Here is a 21,812-nt window from a genome sequence, read left to right as displayed (position 1 = left end):
CGCACTGCACCAGCTCACTGAGCCAGTATGCGTGTCCTGAGTACAAAACTGTGCACAAAAACAGGGCTATGGAGTCGGAGTTGGAGTCGGTATAAAATGGTCCGACTCCTAAAATGTATAATAAATTGGGTACAGTAGTTCAATGCAGAATGTGCTGAATATTTTTTCATAGGAATGTGGGAAAGTTATGAAATGTCCTATAAATGGCTGTTCTATTCCTGATCTAAGGCTACATTCACACACAGCGTTTTTGCTGCGCTTTTTGAGGATACGTTTTTCAGCTGCAAAAGCAGATCAGCTTTTTACAAAACAGCATCACCTGAAAGGTTTTTGAGCTCATAGATAATGTTTTCAATAGAGCAGATTTCTAATCTGCTTTTGCTATCTATCCATTTATCCATATCTGTCTATCCATATCTTATCTGTACCAAAAAGAATGAAAGCCGGGTAGCACACAGACTAACACTCCTTTTTTTTAGCACCAGTCAGGTACACCTCATAGCTGCCCAAAAGGACGCCCAGGACAGGCAATGCTCGTCTTCAGTAGCACATCAACATCAATTGATAGTTGGAATAAATAGACTGCATTCACTACATCTTAAGGTGCTGGCTTTATTTTCAAGTGTAGGGGTGTGCAGTATAAGGTTCTGCAGCAGCTGAGGTGTGCAGTATGAGATTCTGCGGAACAGTATGAGGTTCTGCCCCCCCCTTTTTTTGATCCTGCCGAATACCGTTTCTTATAGATATGGCGAACCCTCAGGTAACCCTAAATGAAGGTCAATGGACACAGGTGGCTGAATTGAAGGAATTGCTTAATCACCTATTTACCGACTAAAAAATTACAAGCTGAGGATTTAACGCCTGGCATTTTCATAAGGGAGTGGAAGAACTTGCTATTTTGCCTATCCCAAAGAGGAGATTTAATCGCAGATGGCATTTCTGCTTCAATGAAACGGAGAGAGACACAGCTATTGGAAAATAAAATTTTTCTGGCAACTGTTTATGTGGAACCAAGTCATCGTATATTGCTTGATGATCAACCGCTTACTAAAGGAAAAGAAGCTCTGACTGAGGTAGCAGTTAGGATGAGTGGCATACAGGAGGACTGCCAGGTGCAAGAGGACTTGGGTCCTGACAGTGCTACTGCTGCCATATCTTCATCCTCATCAGATGAGGAGTTTGACTTTGACAAGTATTTGGATGATATGGAGCAGGCAAAGCGTTGCTGCAAGGAAAAAGATTTCACTCCGTCTCCTATAGCAAGCAGAATGACCATATTTCAGCAAAATGTTTCACTTGCTCTCAAAGAAAAAGAAAAATTCAACCGTTCATCAAAATTGACTGTGCATGAGGCAATTCCTTTATACTTGGAAATTGTTAGAGATGTTGCCCATGTGGTTACGGCTTTGCCTCCAACCCAAGTTAGTGTAGAGAGGTTGTTCTCTGGCCTTAAAATTATTAGGTCAGATTTTAGGTCATCTATGAAGGAGGATCTGATGGAGACAACTCTATTTCTTAGAACAAATTCATAGACTGCACAAATGTTATTTAGTATGTTTTTGTGGAAAACTTTTTTGCCATTTACATAGTTTATTACACAGTGTTTTTTTTTTATATATATATATATATATTCTATATTACATAGTGTATTACATATTTACAGTTTATTATTTTTCTGTGTTCTAAAGTTGTATTCCAATAAATATATATTATGTTCTATCTAAATGTCTTGATTATTGTATCATAAAAATGATTAAATGTCTGATGTTCACATCGTACTACAATAAATTTTTCACATAAATATAAGCAATATATGTTGGAGTTGGAGTCGGAGTCGCAGGTTTGGCTTACCGACTCCACAACCCTGCACAAAGATACCTGTGGAATGGGACAGCAGTGGTGACGATGCATGCTCCAGGCTCACATGACCTGAAGCATGTGACAGCTGAGGGCGTGGTCTAAACTCCAGAGAGCTAGGAGCTGAGGAAAACTCCTAGAAAGGTAACTACAGGACAGTGTTACCAAGGGACAGAGACAGAAACCAGATCAAGCCAGGGTCAAAGCACAAGATAGCACGACAGTACCAAAGGGTTAGGCAGAATGGATAGTCAGGATGTAGCAATAGATTAGAAAGCCAGAACTGGCAATAGACGGTACCATAGGGACAAACTGTAATGGAGTAATGATAGCCAAGCCAGGAGGTCAGAACCGGAAAAGACAATAATACCAAAACGAGAGACGGAGTACAGAGTGAGGGGACAGACCGGGTCATACATTGGAAGCAAACAAGCAATGCAGTGCACACGCACACCAGGGGGGTCAGACACACAATCAGAACAACAGTATAGCTGACAGAGAACCCTGGTAAAGAGTGAGAATAAATACCCCTCCCAGATCCAGAAAGAGGCCACGTACACTTAACTCTGTGAGTGCAGGGCAAGAACACTGTCCAAACCATGACAGTACCCCCCCTCTTAACGGGGGGGCCACTGGACCCCCAGGCTTTTCTGGGTATCTGGCGTGGAAAGCCCACACCAGACGATCAGCATGCACCGAACTGGCCGGAACCCATGACCGATCCTCCAGAGAGTACCCTTTCCAGTGTATTAGATACTGGAGTCTCCGGCGCACCCACCGGGAGTCAACAATGCGCCCTACTTCATACTCCAGCTGCCCCTCTACCAGCACTGGAGGAGCATTGGATGAGGAATCCTCTCTCACAGTCCCCACAGGCTTTAACAGGGACCTGTGGAAGACATCAGAAATTTTAAAGGAGGTGGGCAGCTGCAGTCGGTAGGCTACTGGGTTAACAACCTCCACAACTTTGTATGGGCCAATAAACTTGGGGCCCAGCTTTATAGATGGTATCTTAAGCTTGATATTGTGGGTGGATAGCCACACCTTCTCCCCTACTGCAAATGCTGGACCTGGCCCCCTCCTCCTGTCAGCAAACCGCTTGTAGTTTTCCTGGGCCTTGGAAATATTCCTCTGAACCTCCCTCCAAAGAATTCTAAGACATTGTGTCGTATACTCAGCACCAGGACAACCTGAATCCATGCGTGAAAACTCTCCAAAATGTGGGTTAAATCCATAGTTGATCTGAAAGGGAGATTTCCCAGTGGATTGGCTCACACGACCGTTGAACGCAAACTCTGCCATGGGCAATACCTCACACCAGTCCTCCTGCCTGGAAGAGGCCAAGCATCTCAGAATCTGCTCCAATGATTGGTTCGTGCGCTCAGTCTGTCCATTAGACTTTGGGTGATAAGCAGAGGAGAAGGACAACGAAATCCCCAGCTTTTTGTAAAAAGCCCTCCAGAACCTGGCCACAAACTATACCCCCCTGTCTGACACCACATTCATAGGCACTCCATGCAACCGAATTATATGCTGAATAAATAAACGGGCCAGGGTTTCAGCAGATGGTAACGCGGGGAGAGGTGCAAAGTGGGCTTGTTTTGAAAACCTATCCGCCACCACCCATATCACCGAGTTGCTCCTGGAAGGAGGAAGATTTGTGATAAAATCCATGGACAAATGTGTCCATGGTCTATCCGGAATTGGCAAAGGCACCGGCCGGCCGGACCTGAGAACTTTTAGAACGAGCGCACACCCCATATGCAGTCACAAACTTTTTAATATCTGTTACCATAGAGGGCCACCAGAAACCCCTCGCAATTGCCCCCTGGGTAGCTGCAATCCCACGATGAGCACTCAACATAGAATCGTGAAATTCCTGCATAAGTCCGAGACGAAAACGTTCTGGTACAAACAATTTACCAGGGGGTTTACCACCTGGAGCCCGAGCCTGGGCTTCCAAAATCCCTCTCTGTAATTCAGATGATATTTTGGCCACCACTACTCCTGGCTGAAAAATGGAGGAGGGAGGTTCTGGAGGGGACACCGAATCAAAGCTTCGGGATAAGGCATCAGCCTTGATGTTTTTAGATCCCGGGCAGAATGTGATGGTAAACTAAAACCGAGAAAAAAAAAAAAGCTCCCACCGAGCATGTCTGGGGGTCAATCTCTTGGCAGACTCGATATAATCCAAATTATTGTGATCAGTGATGACTGTAATGGGATGAACGGCCCCCTCCAGGAAATGCCTCCATTCTTCAAAAGCCAACTTTACCGCCAATAAGTCTCTATTGCCGACATCGTAATTTCTCTCGGCAGAGGAAAATTTTTTAGAGAAGAAGGCGCAAGGTCTCAGATTAGAAAGGGTTGAAGGGCCCTGAGACAATACTGCCCCCACCCCTACTTCCGAGGTGTCAACCTCCACGACAAAAGGTCTTGACGGGTCGGGTTGTACCAATACAGGGGCTGAAGAAAAGCATTTTTTTTAATGTCATGAAAGAATTTTTTGCAGCTACAGACCAATTTTTTACATCAGCTCCCTTGAGAGTGAGGTCCGTTAGAGGCTTCACCACCTGCGAGAAGCCCTTAATAAATTTCCTATAGAAGTTGGCAAAGTCCAAAAATCGCTGCAACCCTTTCAAGTCATGAGGCTGCACCCAATCCGTAACAGCCTGGACCTTCTTAGGATCCATGCAGAACCCTTCCCCTGACACAATCAAACCCAGAAAGGATAATTCTTGCATGAAAAATGAACATTTTTCCAGCTTGGCATACAAATGATTCTCCCTTAGTCTCATGAGAACCATCAGCAAATGGTGCAAGTGAGATTAACTGTCCACCGAGTACACCAAAATGTCATCCAAATAGATAACCACAAAACGACCAATCAAATCAGAGAAAATTACATTAATAAAATTCTGAAAAACAGCAGGAGCGTTGGTGAGACCAAAGGGCATAACCAAGTTTTCGAACAGCCCTTCAGTCGTCAGGAATGCTGTTTTCCATTCGTCCCCTTCCCGGACTCTTATAAGGTTATATGCCCCACGAGAACCACTTGGCCCCAGTGAGTTGGTTACATAGATCAGGAATTAGGGGAGAGGGTATATATTTTTCACAGTAATTTTGTTTAATTCCCGAAAGTTGAGGCATGGCCGCAAACCACCATCTTTTTTCTTAACAAGAAAGAAGCCCGCCGCCACAGGTGAAACAGAAGGCCTAATATGCCCTTTGCGGAGACTCTCGGTAATGTACTCCTTCATGGCTAGACGTTCGTGCCCGGACAAATTGAACAGGCGAGCCTTGGGTAACTTGGCTCCAGGGACTAGATTAATGGCACAATCAAAGGGTCTATGTGGTGGTAGCGCCTCAGCCTCACTTTCGGAAAATACATCTTCAAAATCTTTCAGGTACTCCGGAATACCTTCCAGACCGACAGACGACACTGACACAGATTTTACTGGGGTGACAAAAGTTGTCAAGTTACAACATAGACCGTTAGCCATACATCCCCACTGAATGACCTCCCCCGTGACCCAGTCAATAGTAGGATTGTGGCGTTGAAGCCAAGGCATGCCCAGTACCAGTCCAGCCGGCATATTATTTAGAACAAAACACCTAAATTTTTCCACGTGAGTGGAACACACTTTCAGAGAAAAGGTATTAGTCATGAAACAAACTCCCTCCCGGGTGATAGGAGAAGAATCAATTGCCACAATTTTAACAGGATCTTTTAACCTGACTGTCCCTATCTTATGAAAAGTCACAACTTTGGCATCGATCAGATTAATAGAAGAACCACAGTCAACAAAGGCGGTAGTCACAACCGGACCGCCTGCAAGTTCTAGTTCCACCGGAAGCAGAATTTTAGTAAGCGAGGAAAAAGGTACCTGGGAGTCTGGGCAACCTCCTCGATTATTACCCAGACTCAGTCATTTTCCTGACGGCTTCACTGAAGAAGGGCAAGAAGGACAGTTCCTTCTCCAATGTCCAGATGATCCACAGTAAAAGCACAGTTGGTTGTTTCTACGGCATCTCCTCTTTTTCCTTCAAGGACGTGGCACCAACCTCCATGGGCTCAGGACTAGATTCAGAGTCTCTCAGGTTGGAGGATAAAGGGGTCTCCTGCAGCATGACCCCTCTCGCCCGCAGCCTACGGTCCATGCGGACAGCCTGGATCATAGCATCCTCCAAAGAATCCGGTGGAGGATGAAGGGCCAGGGCATCTTTCAAACGTTCGTACATGCCTCTCCAGAACAAACCCCAGAGGGCAGCATCATCGCAGGAGACCTCCGCTGCCCAGCGTCTGGACTCAGAGCAGAACCACTCGGCCAAGTGTTTCCCCTGGCACACACTCATCACCATTTCCTCGGCTAGCCTCACATGATCGGGTTCATCGTAGATGTGCCCGAGTGCCTCGAAGAATGCATTCACTGACATTCTCTCAGGGGAGGTAGGGGGAAGGGAAAAAGCCCAAGCCTGAGGGGAACCTCTTAACAAAGACATAATGACCCCAACCCTCTGACTCTCATCCCCAGAGGAGCGTGGCCTTAGCGAGAAGAGTTTGCACCCCTCCTTAAAAACCTTAAATGTTTTTTTTTTATCCCCAGAGAAAATGTCAGGCAATTTAACAGGTGATTCAGGGGAAGTTAAGGAAACATCTGTGGTACCCTCACCCCGGGCCCCAGAAGGAAAATAACCCTGCATGGCATCAGCAACCTCCCTCTGAACCTCTTGCTGCAACTGAGCCAGGGTGTGCTGCTCCACAGACAGGTTTTGCATCATTTGAGTGAGACTATTCACTTGCTCAGAGAGAGCATGCAGCGGATCCATGATTCAAGAAAAAAAAAGTACAATCCTCGTTTAAATGTTTAGGTCAGTTATAATGTCAGGAACACCGCACTGAGCCAGTACGCGTGTCCTGAGTACAAAACTGTGCACAAAGATACCTGTGGGATGGGGCAGCAGTGGTGACGATGCATGCTCCAGGCTCACAGGACCTCAAGCATGTGACTGCTGAGGGCGTGGTCTAAACTCCAGAGAGCTAGGAGCTGAGGAAAACTCCTAGAAAGGTAATTACAGGACAATGTTACCAAGGGACAGAGACAGAAACCAGATCAAGCCAAGGTCAAAGCACAAGATGGCACGACAGTACCAAAGGGTTAGGCAGAATGGATAGTCAGGACGTAGCAATAGATCAGAAAACCAGAACGGGCCATAGACGGTACAATAGGGACAAACTGTAACGGTGTAACGATAGCCAAGCCAGGAGGTCGGAACCGGAGAAGACAATAGTACCAAAACAAGAGACGGAGTACAGAGTGAGGGGACAGACCGGGTCATTCACGGGAAGTAAACAAGCATTGCAGTGCATACGCACATCAGGGGGGTCAGACACACAATCAGAGCAACAGTATAGCTGACAGAGAACCCTGGTAAAGAGTGAGTATAAATACCCCTCCCAGATCCAGAAAGAGGCCACGTACACTTAACTCTGTGAGTGCAGGGCAAGAACACTGTCCAAACCATGACAGAAATATCCCTTTGAGGAGCCAAGCTGCTCGTTTTGGGACAAAGCACCGAAGGTGGATGTGGCCATAGCGAAAGCCTCAAAAAAATTCTCTCTACCCTTTGAGGACATGGGGACACTGAAAGACCCCATGGACAAAATAGCGGATACATTCCTAAAAGGAGCTTGGAAGGCAGCCAGAGGAGGACTAAAACCCGCTATAGCCGCCACCTGCACAGCTAGAGCCCTGATGGTTTGGCTGGATCAGCTGGACGACCAACTAAAGAACAAAATCCCAAAGGGCGCAATCCTAGACTCCGTTCGTTAATGAGAGGAGCGGCGGCGTTTCTGGCGGACGCATCCGCAGATTCGATCAGGTTGACAGCCAGGGCAGCCTCATTCTCGAACGCAGCCAGAAGGGCTCTATGGCTCAAGTGCTGGACAGGAGACCTGCAAACAAAAACAAAACTCTGCTCCATTCCCTGTGAAGGGGAATCCCTTTTCAGACCCACACTGGTCGATATACTTGAAAAAGCAGGGGACAAAAAGAAGTCTTTCCCTAACCCATCCAATTACCCCTTCAAATGCTTTCAGAGCAAGATATTTATACAGAGGAAGCCGCCTAAAAACTCCCAGGATAAGTGGGATGATTGGAGAGGCAAAGGGAAGGGGGTTCATGTTCGGGAAGCCAGCAGACAAGAAGCAACCCCAATGAAGGTGTCTCCCAGGTAGGGGGAAAATTGAGCCTCTTCTTCCCAAGCTGGGAAAAGATATCAAGCAGTTCCTGGATTCTAAGCATCGTGAAAACAGGCCTCAAATTAAAATTTCACACCTCACCCAAACCTTCTTTCGTAGTGACCCCACAGAGGCAGTTGATAGAAGAGCAAGCAGCAGTACAACAGGAGATTCAGACCCTGGTAGAGAAATCGGTACTGCAGAAGGTTCCCCACCAAGAAAAAGGAGAAGTCTTCTATTCACCTATCTTCCTGCGGAAGAAACCAGATGGGACATTCAGGATAATAGTGAACTTGAAAAGATTGAACAAATGCCTAGTGATTCATCCATTCAAAATGGAAACAATAAAATCCGCAGTAAAGATGCTGTTTCCATCTTGTTACATGACGGTACTCGACTTAAAAACGCGTACTGTCACGTCCCCATACACACGGACTACCACCGTTTCCTCAGAATATCAGCCACCATAGGGGGAGAAATAAAGCATTATCAATTCAAAGCTCTCCCATTCGGGCTGGCCATCGCCCCGAGAGTATTTACAAAGATCATAGCAGAGGTCATGGCACACTTGAGAGAGCGGGACATCCTGATAGTTCCATACTTGGACGACTTCCTAGTGATAGGCAACTCCCCCTCTTGTTGCAGAGACCAGTTGAACCAGACTGTGGAATCATTGTCCAACCTAGGTTGGTTACTAAACCTGCCGAAATCTCGGTTGACTCCGAGCCAAGTAGAAGAATATTTGGGCATAACCATAGATTCCCTCAGACAAGAGTGTCGTCTGCCGGAGGGGAAAACGCTACACATACAGCAGCTAGCAGCAGGAGCAATGACACACACAGTAATGACACTCAGGAAGGCCATGTCCCTGCTCGGCTCAATGACAGCCTGCCTACCAGCTGTCCAGTGGTCCCAAGCTCATACAAGAGAACTCCAGTGGGAGATACTAGCAGCAGAAATTTCTCTTCACGGAAATTTAGAAGGGCGGTTAGACATCTCACCCGTAACAGCTCACTCACTACAGTGGTGGACGGAACCATCCAACCTATCCAGGGGGGTCCCTTGGGTGATACCAGTCTCTCAGATCCTTACTACAGATGCAAGCCACAGGGAGTGGGGGGCTCACTTGGACAACCAGGTAGCATTAGGAGTCTGGACAGAGGACGAAAAGGCAGCCTCCTCGAATATGAAGGAGCTATTAGCGGTGAAGCGCGCCCTCCTGTATTTTCTAAACTCCCTCAGGTTCCACCACGTGCGAGTGTTCTCAGACAACAGCACAGTAGTTGCCTACTTGAATCATCAGGGGGGCACGAGATCCCGTACCCTTATGGAGGTGACAAAGTCAATTTTCCAGGTTGCAGAGGGGAACCTAGGCTCGCTGACAGCATTACACATAAAAGGGTCAGACAATGTGACGGCGGACTTCCTAAGTCGCACACCACTGAGACAGGGCGAGTGGGAGTTGAACCAGGGAATTTTCAATCAGATCCCGAAGCTATGGGGGAAACCCAACATAGACCTATTTGCCAACAAGACAAATTCGGAAGGTGAAAACATTCTGCTCCATAGACCCATCAGGGAACCCAATAGCCCTGGACGCCCTTATGATCCCCTGGCACTTTCCCCTTGGAACGCTCCCACCAATAGCCTTAAAACCATCAGTTCTGAGGAAGATTCGGGAGGACAAAGCAAGGGTGATCTTAATAGCTTCCTTCCGGCCAAGAAGGACTTGGTTCTCTTTGCTGAGGAGAATGTCCATCTCCGACCCTTGGGTCCTCCCGGATGTCCCGGACTTGCTCTCACAAGGGCCAGTACTTCACCCGCAGGTGGAGAACCTACATATGACGGCCTGGAATTTGAAAGGGCTCTGTTAAACAACAGGGGCTTCTCCCAAAATTTAGTATCTACTCTCCTACGGAGCAGAAAACCAGTAACCACTAGATTGTACGGTAGGATCTGGAGGAAGTTCCTTTCGGTATCAGGGGCAGGCTCGGGTGGGAATGGACCTCTATCTAAGATTCTCGAGTTCCTGCAGAAAGGGCTAGAACAAGGACTGGCTATCAGCACATTGAAGGTTCAGGTGGCGGCCCTAGGGGCCCTATACAACTATGACTTGGCAGGCAACCGTTGGGTTTCCAGGTTCATTAAGGCAGCAGGTAGATCCAGGCCCATGCCTTCCCTAAACACTCCTCCCTGGGATCTAAACTTGGTGCTCTCAGCCCTGACCAAGCCTCCCTTTGAGCCTTTGCAAGAAGCACCGCTAAAATAAATATCTCTCAAGACCTCCCTCTTGATAGCCCTCACATCGGCCCGTAGAATTAGTGACATCCAGGCCTGTCAGCCTTCCCTCCATTTACACAGATCCTGGATGACGGTGGTACTTAGGACAGACCCAGCCTATCTGCCGAAGATAGCGTCCCGATTCCACAGAACTCAAGAAATCTCCCTCCCCTCCTTTTGCCCCAATCCCAAAAACAAGGGAGAAGAGACCCTACACACATTAGATGTCAGGAGATGCCTAATTGGATACCTAGCGGCCACCAGGGAGTGTAGAAAGGATAGGTCTCTTTTTGTCTGCTTCCAGGGGCCAAAGAAAGGGCGAAAGGCATCAAAGAGCACGCTGGCGAGGTGGATAAGGGACGCCATCACCTTGTCGTACGCGTCACAAGGTGCGGACATTCCAGGCAGAATAACGGCCCATTCCACAAGAGCGGTGTCAACTTCCTGGGCATAGAGAGCAGGCGTCTCCATTGAACAGATATGTAGAGCCGCCACTTGGTCCTCTCCTTCGACTTTCTTTAACCACTATCGGGTGGACCTAGCCACCTCCTCAGATCTAACCTTTGATAGAAGGGTGCTGGAGGCGGTGGTCCCCCCCTAATAGATAGTCTCTGCAATTGTCTCCGTGGTGCCGTCATGGGGGAAAGAGAAAATCGTAGTTACTTACCGTTAACGGTATTTCTCTGAGCCCACGACGGCACCCGTATATTCCCTCCCTACATGCGTGGGGTGCGCACTTATTGTAAATACAGTTTAGTCAAAAAGTCACGTGGTGTCTACGCAGTATTAATATAGAAATTTTTTCTTAAAGTTATTGTGTTAGTATTAGGCTGAAGTTCTGTTAATGCTCTGTAAAACAACTGATGCGGGAGAGAGGTACCGCCTTTTTATCTGTAGGTTTCCTGTCCCCGTGGGGCGGATCCCCTCTCTCTCCGTGGTGCCGTCATGGGCTCAGAGAAATACCGTTAACGATAAGTAACTACGATTTTTTTTTTTTTATGACTCCTGAAGGAAAAAAATGAAAGCAGAAAAAAATTAAGTTGTCTGGGCCCTTAAGGGGTTAAATAAATCTACCAGCATTTGTCACAGCAGATGGATCGGAGTTCACTGTTCAGACCTGCATTCAGATTTTGCTATGGCAAAGTTCATCCTGAGCCTCCTGGTTCACAACTCTAATCAGAATACTGTAAAACACTTAAAAAGTATCAGGAGAAAGTAAGGGAGGGAGTAAATGTGTATCACAGTCCCAATGTGGGACTCAGCCAGAAGAAGGCCCCTGTGCAAGAGCAGTATATGGGCCCTGCTTTGGTAATGGCCCCCTTACTTCTTGGGCCCCTATGCAGCTGCACAGGTTGCACCAATGGTATGTCCGCCCTGAATGATCCCTAATGTATATGCCACTTGGGGCATCTGGAAAGCTGGGGCACAACTCCATATTGGACGCTGTGGTAGCCGTCACATTTGCCTTACTGCACCTATAATCCTAGAATGACCTTTCTGCAGGGTGACGGCACAGGACTAGCAAGTATCTACAGAGGACCATTTGCAGATGAGAACTTTAAGCTGAAGCACTCCGCTCCTGGCCTGCTTTCCATGGTAAGTCCTGCAGTTACCTGTATGTGACATTGTTTGTATTTCCACTGAGGATATAACAAAAGGGCTGGACCCTTATGATAATGATGACCTATCCTTACATCCGGCTGCATGGAGAGCTAAAAGCAGGTGCTGGGTGTCGGAAACCCTACTGACCTGATATTAGTATATAGGATCGGTCATCAGTATCATAAGGCTGGACTACCTGTCATGAGATACTGCGACAGAGAGGGGCCAGAAGATTGCAGCCTGGTCACACAAACTCCTGCACTGATTACAACTGCTTCACCATACGATCAAACAGTGCAGGCTTTACTTGCTCTGTCATTGCAAGGGTTAATCAGTTCAATTGATCTCCTGGAGCTCTCCATCCTGGATTGTCTCACAATGGGTTGTCCACCTTTTGACACAATTATTTTTTTTTTTTTTATTTTTTTTTATACTAAGGCTATGTTCCCATGTTGCGTTTTTGCTGCATTTTTTAATGCAAATTAAAAGCTGATTTTCACAGTACAAGCAAAAGCTATGAGATTTTAGAAATCCCATGCACACATAGTGGTTTGTTTTTTTCCTGACTGAAATGGAAAACTGCTGCTTTTTTTGAAAACTGCAGCATGTCACTTCTTTCAGCGTTATTGCAGCATTTTTTCACCCATAGCAATGAGTAAATGCAAAAAGCAGCAAAAACTGTTCCCATCAGTTTTTGGTGCATTTTTAGTGAAAAAATAGCAGGCACAGCAGAATGTGAAACCCATTTATTTTTGTGATTTTCGCAAGTTTCAACGGTCATGCCGTGGTCTCCTCCCCTAGGAATGTCACTTAGGATTAGTACAGTTTAATTAAATTAGTGATGTGTTTAAAGGTAAACGATTGCCTGAGCAATTCAATGGCCGACCAAGGTGTGAGAGTAAATAGTGTCCACCCTCCAAAATGCTCTGCCAATGTCTTAGGTAAACTATTCCCAACCAATTGCCCTCCCCTGCTGTTGTTACATTTGTAATTATGTATTTTTTCATGATCTCGCATGAACTGTTTTATTCCGAACAGTCACTATTTTTTCAGACATAAAAACCTTTTTCCACCAAAAAATTTATTTAGTGGAAAAAGATTTTTATGTCTGAAAAAATAGTGACTGTTCGGAATAAAACAGTTCATATGAGTTCATGAAAAAATCAATTTGCCCTTTTTCCCAAAAATGTTTTATGGTAATTATGCAAATCGTCTCTTCAGAGAGGAAGAGGACTAGAACTCTAGTGCCACCTATTGGAAGTAGCAGTCCTAGAAGTCAATATTGACCCTTTAACGAGCCTTGTTATTTGACTTAGGATAAAAGCCAAGCCAGAATCTCGATTTGCAGACACATGGTGTCACATACGTCTTGCCTTTGGCGCCCTAACACTTTGCATTGTTCATGCTTGTATGGTAGAAGCAAACCTATACTTTGGGATTCTGAAAAACGCAGAAAATACGCAGCAAAAGAGTCAGCAAAACCTGCTTTGTCTGCAGCTTTTTTTACTGCCAATAAATCAGGTTTTGGCTGCAGACAAAAAAGCAACGTGTGAACGTAGCCTTAAATGCATGAAATCAATGCTAGAAATCATTTTTGCAAGTGGGTGTCATTAGAAATGTTGCTCCGTTTGACTTTTACAGGCGATGCACACTAACCTTTCATGTGGCCACACATCGGCCAAAAAAGACGGATAAAAGAGTTATGAACTCTGCTGACGAGCTCACTGATGGATTCTCAGTTAATTCATTCTGCAGACAGCAATAGACAATGCAACACAGAAGCTGTAGGTGGAAAACGGTTTACCGTATTTTTTTAGGTTTATATGACGCACCCGATTATGAGACGAACCTAGATTTTAATAAAAACAAAAATATTATCTGTGGATGACGCTCTGCTATGGGGGATCTGTGAATGACAGTGCCTGCAGTACCGTATATTGTGACTACCACCCCCCTCATCCTCAGGAATACACCCACTTACTGTATACATGGATGTATTCTGAAAGATGAGGGAGGTGGCAGTCACATTTGCAATAAACACTTTGGCCACTACGTTACAGTGTATATTTACACTAAATTTGGCTAGAACCCCCATCATCCTTCAGAATATACCCATTGATACAGTGCCTTCTGAAGGATGATGGGGGTTGTTTGCTCACCTTTCCTAAGAGGATCTGGGACTTGAGTATCGTAGTTCCAACATTAAATAGTGTGCAGGGACAGATATGTGATTCGTGGAGGCAGCTCAGCAAGAGTTCCTCCTCTGCAGGGATGGGTAGAGATTGGTGGAGGGAAGAGAATCGCTCATCTTTCGCTCCTCGGCTTTAGGGCTCAGACTTTGGGGTTAGTACGTCTTCAACATCAGCTCTGCCCTCATCCGTTTTTTCCACTAATGTCTCTGCGGTGATTATACATGTGAACATTCCCTGTGTTTTCCTCCGCAGGCCAACAGCGGCCCTGGAACCAACGGCTGCCAATTTTTCATCACTTGCTCCAAGTGCGATTGGCTGGATGGGAAGCATGTGGTTTTTGGTGAGTGTTCGCTTAGCCCAGACCACACAAGGAGCACTTACAATACCTCTGTAGTGATCTTGTGCGGAGGCTTTATGTGCCATTAGGATGAATTATCTGTATTTGTAATTAAGTTGTGTAGCGTCCAGGAAACTTGCAGAAATGAATGTTAATTTCGTCCTCATTCCACAATAATTCCAGTTTCCTCATGCCGCGCACAATGAACTTTATCCAAGTTTATCTCTACACAAATACCGATCATATTTTCCTTGCTCTGGCACCGATCGCATTGTCATAAGGTGTCTGATAGTATCAGAAATAGATATCTGCCCCCATCCCTGCCCAGATAGGCTGGATCAGGCATCCGAGGTCACTGCACACCAATGGATCCGAGCCTGACTATGATATTGCAGCCGTGTATGGCATGCTGTTTTAGGGAGAACAGTCCCCGGTAGGTTATACTGTATGTGTCTTGAATGACTAGTCCCAGAGTGTGCTCCTCAGTGGCTTGTCCCCACCTTGCTTCCCTAGACTGACAGTGATCTCTCTACACACACAAAGGGGGGAACCTGTCATTCTAGGTGAGCGAGGCTTGGCGAAGCCTCTTGGACTAATCAGGCAAGAAAAAGTAGAGGAAAAAACACACTCTCCGTCCTTTAAACCATTTCTCCTGCCAGCCAATATCCCTAATGTCATTTTGCAAGCATTTTATTGAACCCGATGAGTGCGTTTTTCTCCTCTACTGCAAGGTCTAGTTCCCTGCTTATCCCATGCATTATAGGGAATATCTATGGATGGTGCCAGCACAGATCTTTGCTGCATATAACCAAGCCCTTGGATTAGTTCTTCTATTCACATGGCCCCGGGTGCAGCATTTAAGAGTGAATCTTTCAAAAATGGTGCCACTGTCTGATTCATGCTGCCTGTGGTTCAAGCTGCGAAAATCTGCCAACAGATTCCCTTTAACCCCTTTCCTACATTAGATGTACTATTCCGTCCATGTGACCTGGGACCTAAGTCCCAAGGACAGAATAGTACATCATAGCGATCAGGGGCGCCCCCCGTGGGGAGCGCCGATGATCGCGGCCGGGTGTCAGCTTCTTATCACAGCTGACACCCGGCACTATGTGTCAGGGGCGGTCACGGACTGCCCCCGGCACGCTAACCCCTGGCACACCGCGATCAAATAGGAGAGAAGCGCGCAGGGAGGGGGCTCCCTCCGTGCTTCCCTGAGACCCCCCGGAGCAGCACGATGTGCTGCGCTGCTCTGTGGGCCTCCTTCCCTGCAGGTCCCTGAATCCAATATGGCGGCGGGGGCCTGCAGGGAGCCAGCTTCCCCGAAGAATAAAACTGCCTTATCAATTTTACCACACGCGAAACGGTGTAAACGCACCCCCCAAACGAAATTCATTAAATGCTGGTTTTTGTTCATTCTGCGTCCCAAAAATCGGAATAAAAAGCAATCAAAAAATGTTACATGCCTGAAAATAGTGGTGATGCATAAACTATTTTTACAATAAAAAGTGTCTTTTAGCGTGCAACAGCTGCCAAACATAAAACCCCGCTATAAATAGTAAATCAAACCCTCCTTTATCACCCCATTAGGGCTAGCGTTAGGGTTAGGGGTGTGTTGGGGTTAGGGTTGGAGTTAGAATTGGGGGGTTTCCACTGTTTTGGTACATCAGGGGTTTTCCAAACGCGACATGGCGTCCGATCTCAATTCCATGCCATGCGCCCAAATAGTGGTTTACCCCCACATATGGGGTATCAGCGTACTCAGGACAAATTGCACATTAACTTTTGGGGTCCTGTTACCCTTGGGAAAATAAAAATTGGGGGTGAAAAGATCATTTTTGTGGAAAAAATATGATTAATTGTACGGCTGTACGTCATAAACTTCTGTGAAGCCCTTGTGGGTTCAAAGTGCTCACCACATATCTAGATAAGGTCCTTGGGTATAGTTTCCAAAATGGGGTCACTTGTAGGGGGTTTCCACTGTTTATGCACATCAGGGGCTCTCCAAACGTAACATGGCATCCGATCTGAATTCCAGCCAATTTTGCAGTGAAAAAGTCAAACGGCGCTCCTTCCATTCTGAGCTCTGCCATGCGCCGAAACAGTCGTTCCCCCCCACAAATCAGGTATCAGCATACTGAGGACAAATTGCACAATAACTTTTGCAGTCAAATTTCTCCTGTTACCCTTGGTAAAATAAAAAAATTGAACCTGAAGTAATTTTTTTTGTGAAAAAGAGTTAAATGTTCATTTTTTTTTAAACATTCAAAAAATTCCTCTGAAGCACCTGAAGGGTTAATAAACTTCTTGAATCTTGTTTTGAGCACCTTGAGGGGTGCAGGTTTTAGAATGGTGTCACTTTTCGGTATTTTCTATCATATAGACCCCTCAAAGTGACTTCAAATGTGATGCGGTCCCTAAAAATAAAATGGTGTTTGGCTAAATATTATTTTTATTTTATAGGAAGAGGCCTCCTACAGTTTGAATAAATATGATACATTAAACTCTGGGGTAATTTAGTAATCTTCTTTTTTATTTTCTTTGTTTTCAGGTAAAGTCATTGATGGACTTCTTGTAATGAGAAAAATTGAGGTAATTTCATGTTCCTTTTTGTGATCCTTATAAAGCAACTTTCAGTTTATGAACAAAAAAATCATCTGTGGCTTGCAAATGTGTTCACCCCCGTGGGCTTTTTACCTATTTTATTACATTACAACCTGTGTTTAAATATTTTTTGCAATCTGATTGGTATGTGATGCATCAGCACTAAATAGTCCCAAGTTGCTGAAGTGAGAAAAATATATAAGTGAAGTTTCCGATGTAGAGACTGGTTGAGGACCTGTAGTGACATCATGATCATGTGACCTGCCATGTGACCATGATATTACTACAGGCCATGTTCTCAAGGAATGTCAAAGGAGCACCAGCCTCTGAACCGGCCCCATCAGAGTGATAGAAGCACTCACTGGTCCGTGCTCCGGTCCTCCTGCACGGTGCCTCTGAGGGGAAGGGAGAGAGAGACCCGGCACCTACTAACCTGAGCTGTCTGATAAGTAGTACAGCACGCGGTGTGTGCTGCTCCTGGTGAAAATGGCTCCTGTCCTGCTGTCAGCTCCTTCTCTTGTCGACAGTCACAGCACAGGAGAGGGCAGGGAGGTGTCTGCTGGGACAGTGAGGCTGGGAGCAGGAGAGCTGCAGCTGATAGTGTGCAACATCTCATTCAATCCAGCATAAAGCAGTGTGTGTATCTGCTGTGTGTGAAGTGTATGTATCTGAGGTGTGCAGAGTGTGTTTCTGCTGTGTGTGCAGTGTATGTATCCAAGGCTTGTGTGTGTGTGACTGGAGTGCGTGTGTATTTTAGGTGTGTGGTATGTGTAGTGTGTGCTGCCTGTGAGCTATGTGTTTATATGAATCACATGTATCAAATGAGCATTTGTTGTGCAGCATGTGTATGCCATATATATGTCTGCCATGTACGTGTGTGAGTGTGTGTCGTGTGTGTGCCATGTACATATGTGTGAGTGCTATGTGTGTGTGTATATATGTGAAAACAAATCCAGAAAATCTCCTTGTCTGATTTGGCAACTCTCATAGTTGTGGTCTATCTATGATGTCAATTACAGGCCTCTCTCACATCTTGGCAATCGTCCTGCGAACGAACAAAATGCTGCTTATTCATTGGGTGATTGGATTATTTTTTGGAAGAACATAAATCATTGTTCTCGGCAGCACATCGCCGGTGTAAGCTGCAGATATGCTGTTGATCAGAGCTGTGGAGTAGGTAAGCCAAACCTCTGACTCCAACTCCTCAACTTCCCTCACTCCACAGCCCTGGTCACTAGAGTTGAGCGAAGCGGGTCGGTCAAATTCATAAGTCGACAACTTTCGCTAAAGTCGGGTTTCATGAAACGAAACCCGACCATAGCGTGAGGTCGGCCATGAGGTCGGCGACCAGAGCGCCAAAGTCGCGTTTCAAATGATGCTTCCAGCGCCCTTTTTCAGCCAATGATGGAGGACGCACACTGTGGGCAACGCGATGACATGGGCATCGGTCACCACCATCTTTGAGAAGGGCATGCAAGTGATTGGCTTGCTTTGTGTGGCGTCACAGGGGCTATAAAAGGGCGTGCACGCCGACCGCCATCTTATTTCTGCCGATCTTAGCATTAGGGAGAGGTTGCTGCTGCTGATTCTGAATAAGGGAGAGCGTAAGGCAGGGAAGAAGAAAAAAAAACTGCTTCTGCTGGTAGCGATTTTGCCTGTACAACACAACAGTTTGTGTGCAGTGACAGGGGAGGCTCTATTTTTGTGCATCAGCTCTGTTGGTTATTAGACTGCCTTATAAGGCTCCCTGAGAGCTGCATTGCTGGTTGCACACTGCTGTGCAAACTGCTTTTTTAAAAGCAAAAATACTTTTCTTCTTCTTTTCTGCACAGTTACCAAGCATTCATTTTTCCACACTTTTGTGTGCAGCAGTCCTGCTTATTAGGCTGCCTGCTGCCATACTTGGACTGAGAACATCATTGTCAGCCTCCTAAAATCTCTATGCAAATAAAGTCCGTGGAGCCTCATTTAAGAGTCTCAAACACGGGACTAGCCAGATCTTCCTCCAGGGAAGGACCCAGCCAAGGAGTGGCTCCTTTCGGAAACCACCATTACCACCATATTAAGTGGCCCTTTAAGTCAATATTCAGCTCTTTACGAGTTTACAGATATGACAAGGGAAATACCAAGGCCAGGTATCCATCCACAGACAGCTGTTTCGGGGTGTTGCCTCTCATCAGTGTGGAGTAGGATTCTGGCTAGGTGGGAGCAATGCCTAGTAGACCAACATCACGAAACAATCACTGACCTCAGGGAGACCAGTCAAAGAAAACACTGCAGCAGCCGGCAAAGGCGCTCAATCAGTGAAATCCTAGGTGCATTGCTCCCGGGGAAATTTTGCATGTTCGTATTTCCCAGAGAGCAGTGTACCTAGGATTTCACTGATTGAGCGCCTTTGCCGGCTGCCGCAGTGTTTTCTTTGACTGGTCTCCCTGAGGTCAGTGATTGTTTCCTAAAATCTCTAGGGAGATTCAAATTCTCCCCAATACTATATACACGTTGTACCTTGTCATACACCAGCCTATTTCAGCCTGTTAAATTGAGGTGTAATCTATAGTGGGCCTGAGATAATAGTTCAGCCTCCTAAAATCTCTAGGGAGATTCAAATTCTCCCCAGTACTATATACACCTTGTACCTTCTCATACACCAGCCTATTTCAGCCTGTTAAATTGAGGTGTAATCTATAGTGGGCCTGAGATAATAGTTCAGCCTCCTAAGATTTCTAGGGAGATTCAAATTCTCCCCAATACTATATACACCTTGTACCTTGTTTTACAGTACCATATAGCTGGTGGTATTTTGGGTACATTTTCCCAAAAATGAGGAAGTATGGTGGAAAAGGCCGTGGAAGTGGGCGGGGGTTGCCAGCTGGTACTGATGGTGGTGGTGGAGGTGGTGCATCTGCTGGTAGTGGCTAAAGCACAATAGCACCTAACGCAGGAGGTGTTGAGCCTGTGTCGTCTGTCTCCTCAAGGCCTCGAAGGCTCCCTTTTCTGGGAGTAGGTAAACCGCTTTTAAAGCCGGAGCTTCAGGAACAAGTTTTGGCTGACATTGCTGACACAGCCTCCAGCTCTATCGCCTCCTCTTCTGAAGTTTCAAAAAATAAAAGCACTGAGTCGTCAGTCGAGGCTCCTGGTCAGGAACAACACATTTCCTTGTGTCCTTCACCCCTACCAAAAGTGAAGGATGTGGCAGGCCACACTACAGATTACTCCATGGAGCTCTTTTCACATACCATGCCTGGGTTATCAAGTCAAATCGTGAATTCCCCAGTCCAAGATGAATCTGACATGGAGTGTGGGTCGCCAGCCAGGGCAGTGGGGTTATTCGGTACCGGGCCGGTGTCTCAGAGGGATGTGTCACGGTGGTGACCCGGTCCGTGGCCCTGGGCGTCCATGCAAAGGGGTGAATAACGTTTATAGGTGAATGATACGTGACGCCACCTGCGGTTTCTGATCAGATTGACCAGCGCTGCAGTGTCGCTTCTCTGGGTCAGTTGTTGTGGTGCAGCTCAGATGTAGAAGCCCTGCACAGGTAGGGTCGTAGTCGCAGGGCAGATGAAAGAGTTGGTAGATGGTGTGCAGTGCAGGATGTAGCAGAGCCATGCGCAGGAGAAAGATGACAGACACAGTCGTGCAGTTCCTTTACCTGTACTTGGTAAGTGCCGTCCAGGACCCAGAGTACAGATGGAGAAGGAGTTGGTCAGCCTGGAAGCAAATTAGGAATATTCTCTCTGCAGATAGGTAGTGTGGCCTCCGTTCTAGCGCTTATCTGAGGTACTCGCAGTACTGAGTTCACTGAAGTTCCCCCTGTTGACTCTCTTGGAACTTTCTCATATGGCAGGCAGCTGTAGCCTTTTCCTTCAGGCTCACACATGTCGCTGCTGGGACCTCCGAGCCTTAGTTGGGAACAGAGCATTTACAGCTGCTACTTCCTCCGGTTTCTGCTGCAGGACCGTCCGTGTCCCTACAAACTCGGAGACCGGAATCCGGACCATGCGCTCCAGCTAGGAGTGAGCCTTTACTCTGCTCATCCTCCAGCTCCCCTTCTCATGTCCACACACTTCCCCTTCCCTTCACAGACTGCCCTAACTTCCCTCCTCCCGACCACAGAGAGCAGCTCCTCAGCAGTCAGGTTCAGAGCTCTCACTGCTTTCCTGGAGTAGGAAATGTGTTGTGTGTTGGTTTAACTGCTAGAGAGATCCTTCGTTGCTCCCAAGCATGACATCACTCTCCCTAGGAGGAAGGTCATGCCACTGTGGCGACCGTACTCCTGGGGGCGCCACAAGTGCACTGATGCCCAGCCACTGCTAGATGATTCTGCTGGTACATTGACCCAGACCACTAAATTCCCCTCCCACTCTACACAGCCAGAATCTGACCCTGATGAAACTCAGGTTCCCCTTCCCGCATACTATACCACCTTACACGGTGACAAAGAGGAAGGTGCAGTTGAAAGTGCAGGTTCCTTGAGCAGGTGGGTGGGCATACTCATGGGCGACGGCACTGGCACAGGGCCCCTCATAGTACGCAAAAGTGTCTCTGCCGGTGGGCCCACCCGCCGTCAGACACACCGCCGTACTATGAGGGGCCCTGCGCCAGTGCAGTCGCCAACGAGTGGGCCAACCCCTGCTTGCTCAGGACCACAGCACTTGCAAAGTTGAAATACTTACCTCTCCCTGCTCCACCGCCGTGACGTCTT

General features: G+C 46.7%; 1 protein-coding gene across 2 annotated transcripts in view; it reads left to right on the top strand.

Moving 5' to 3' along the window:
* Nucleotides 1-21,812, top strand: part of PPIH (peptidylprolyl isomerase H) — a 49,545-nt gene that overhangs the window by 15,909 nt on the left and 11,824 nt on the right. For both annotated transcript variants that reach the window (XM_073584031.1, XM_073584030.1), the window contains 3 exons: nucleotides 11,882-11,974; nucleotides 14,425-14,512; nucleotides 17,058-17,098. In XM_073584031.1, coding sequence (XP_073440132.1) covers nucleotides 11,882-11,974; nucleotides 14,425-14,512; nucleotides 17,058-17,098 — 222 coding nt within the window. The remainder of the gene's footprint in view (nucleotides 1-11,881; nucleotides 11,975-14,424; nucleotides 14,513-17,057; nucleotides 17,099-21,812) is intronic.

Source organism: Dendrobates tinctorius, unplaced genomic scaffold (genome assembly GCF_039654945.1).
Source record: "Dendrobates tinctorius isolate UK_male_01 unplaced genomic scaffold, ASM3965494v1 ptg000083l, whole genome shotgun sequence".
NCBI lineage: Eukaryota > Metazoa > Chordata > Amphibia > Anura > Dendrobatidae > Dendrobates > Dendrobates tinctorius.
Note: the sequence above shows the minus strand (reverse complement) of the source record. Positions and strands in the feature narration are given on the sequence as shown.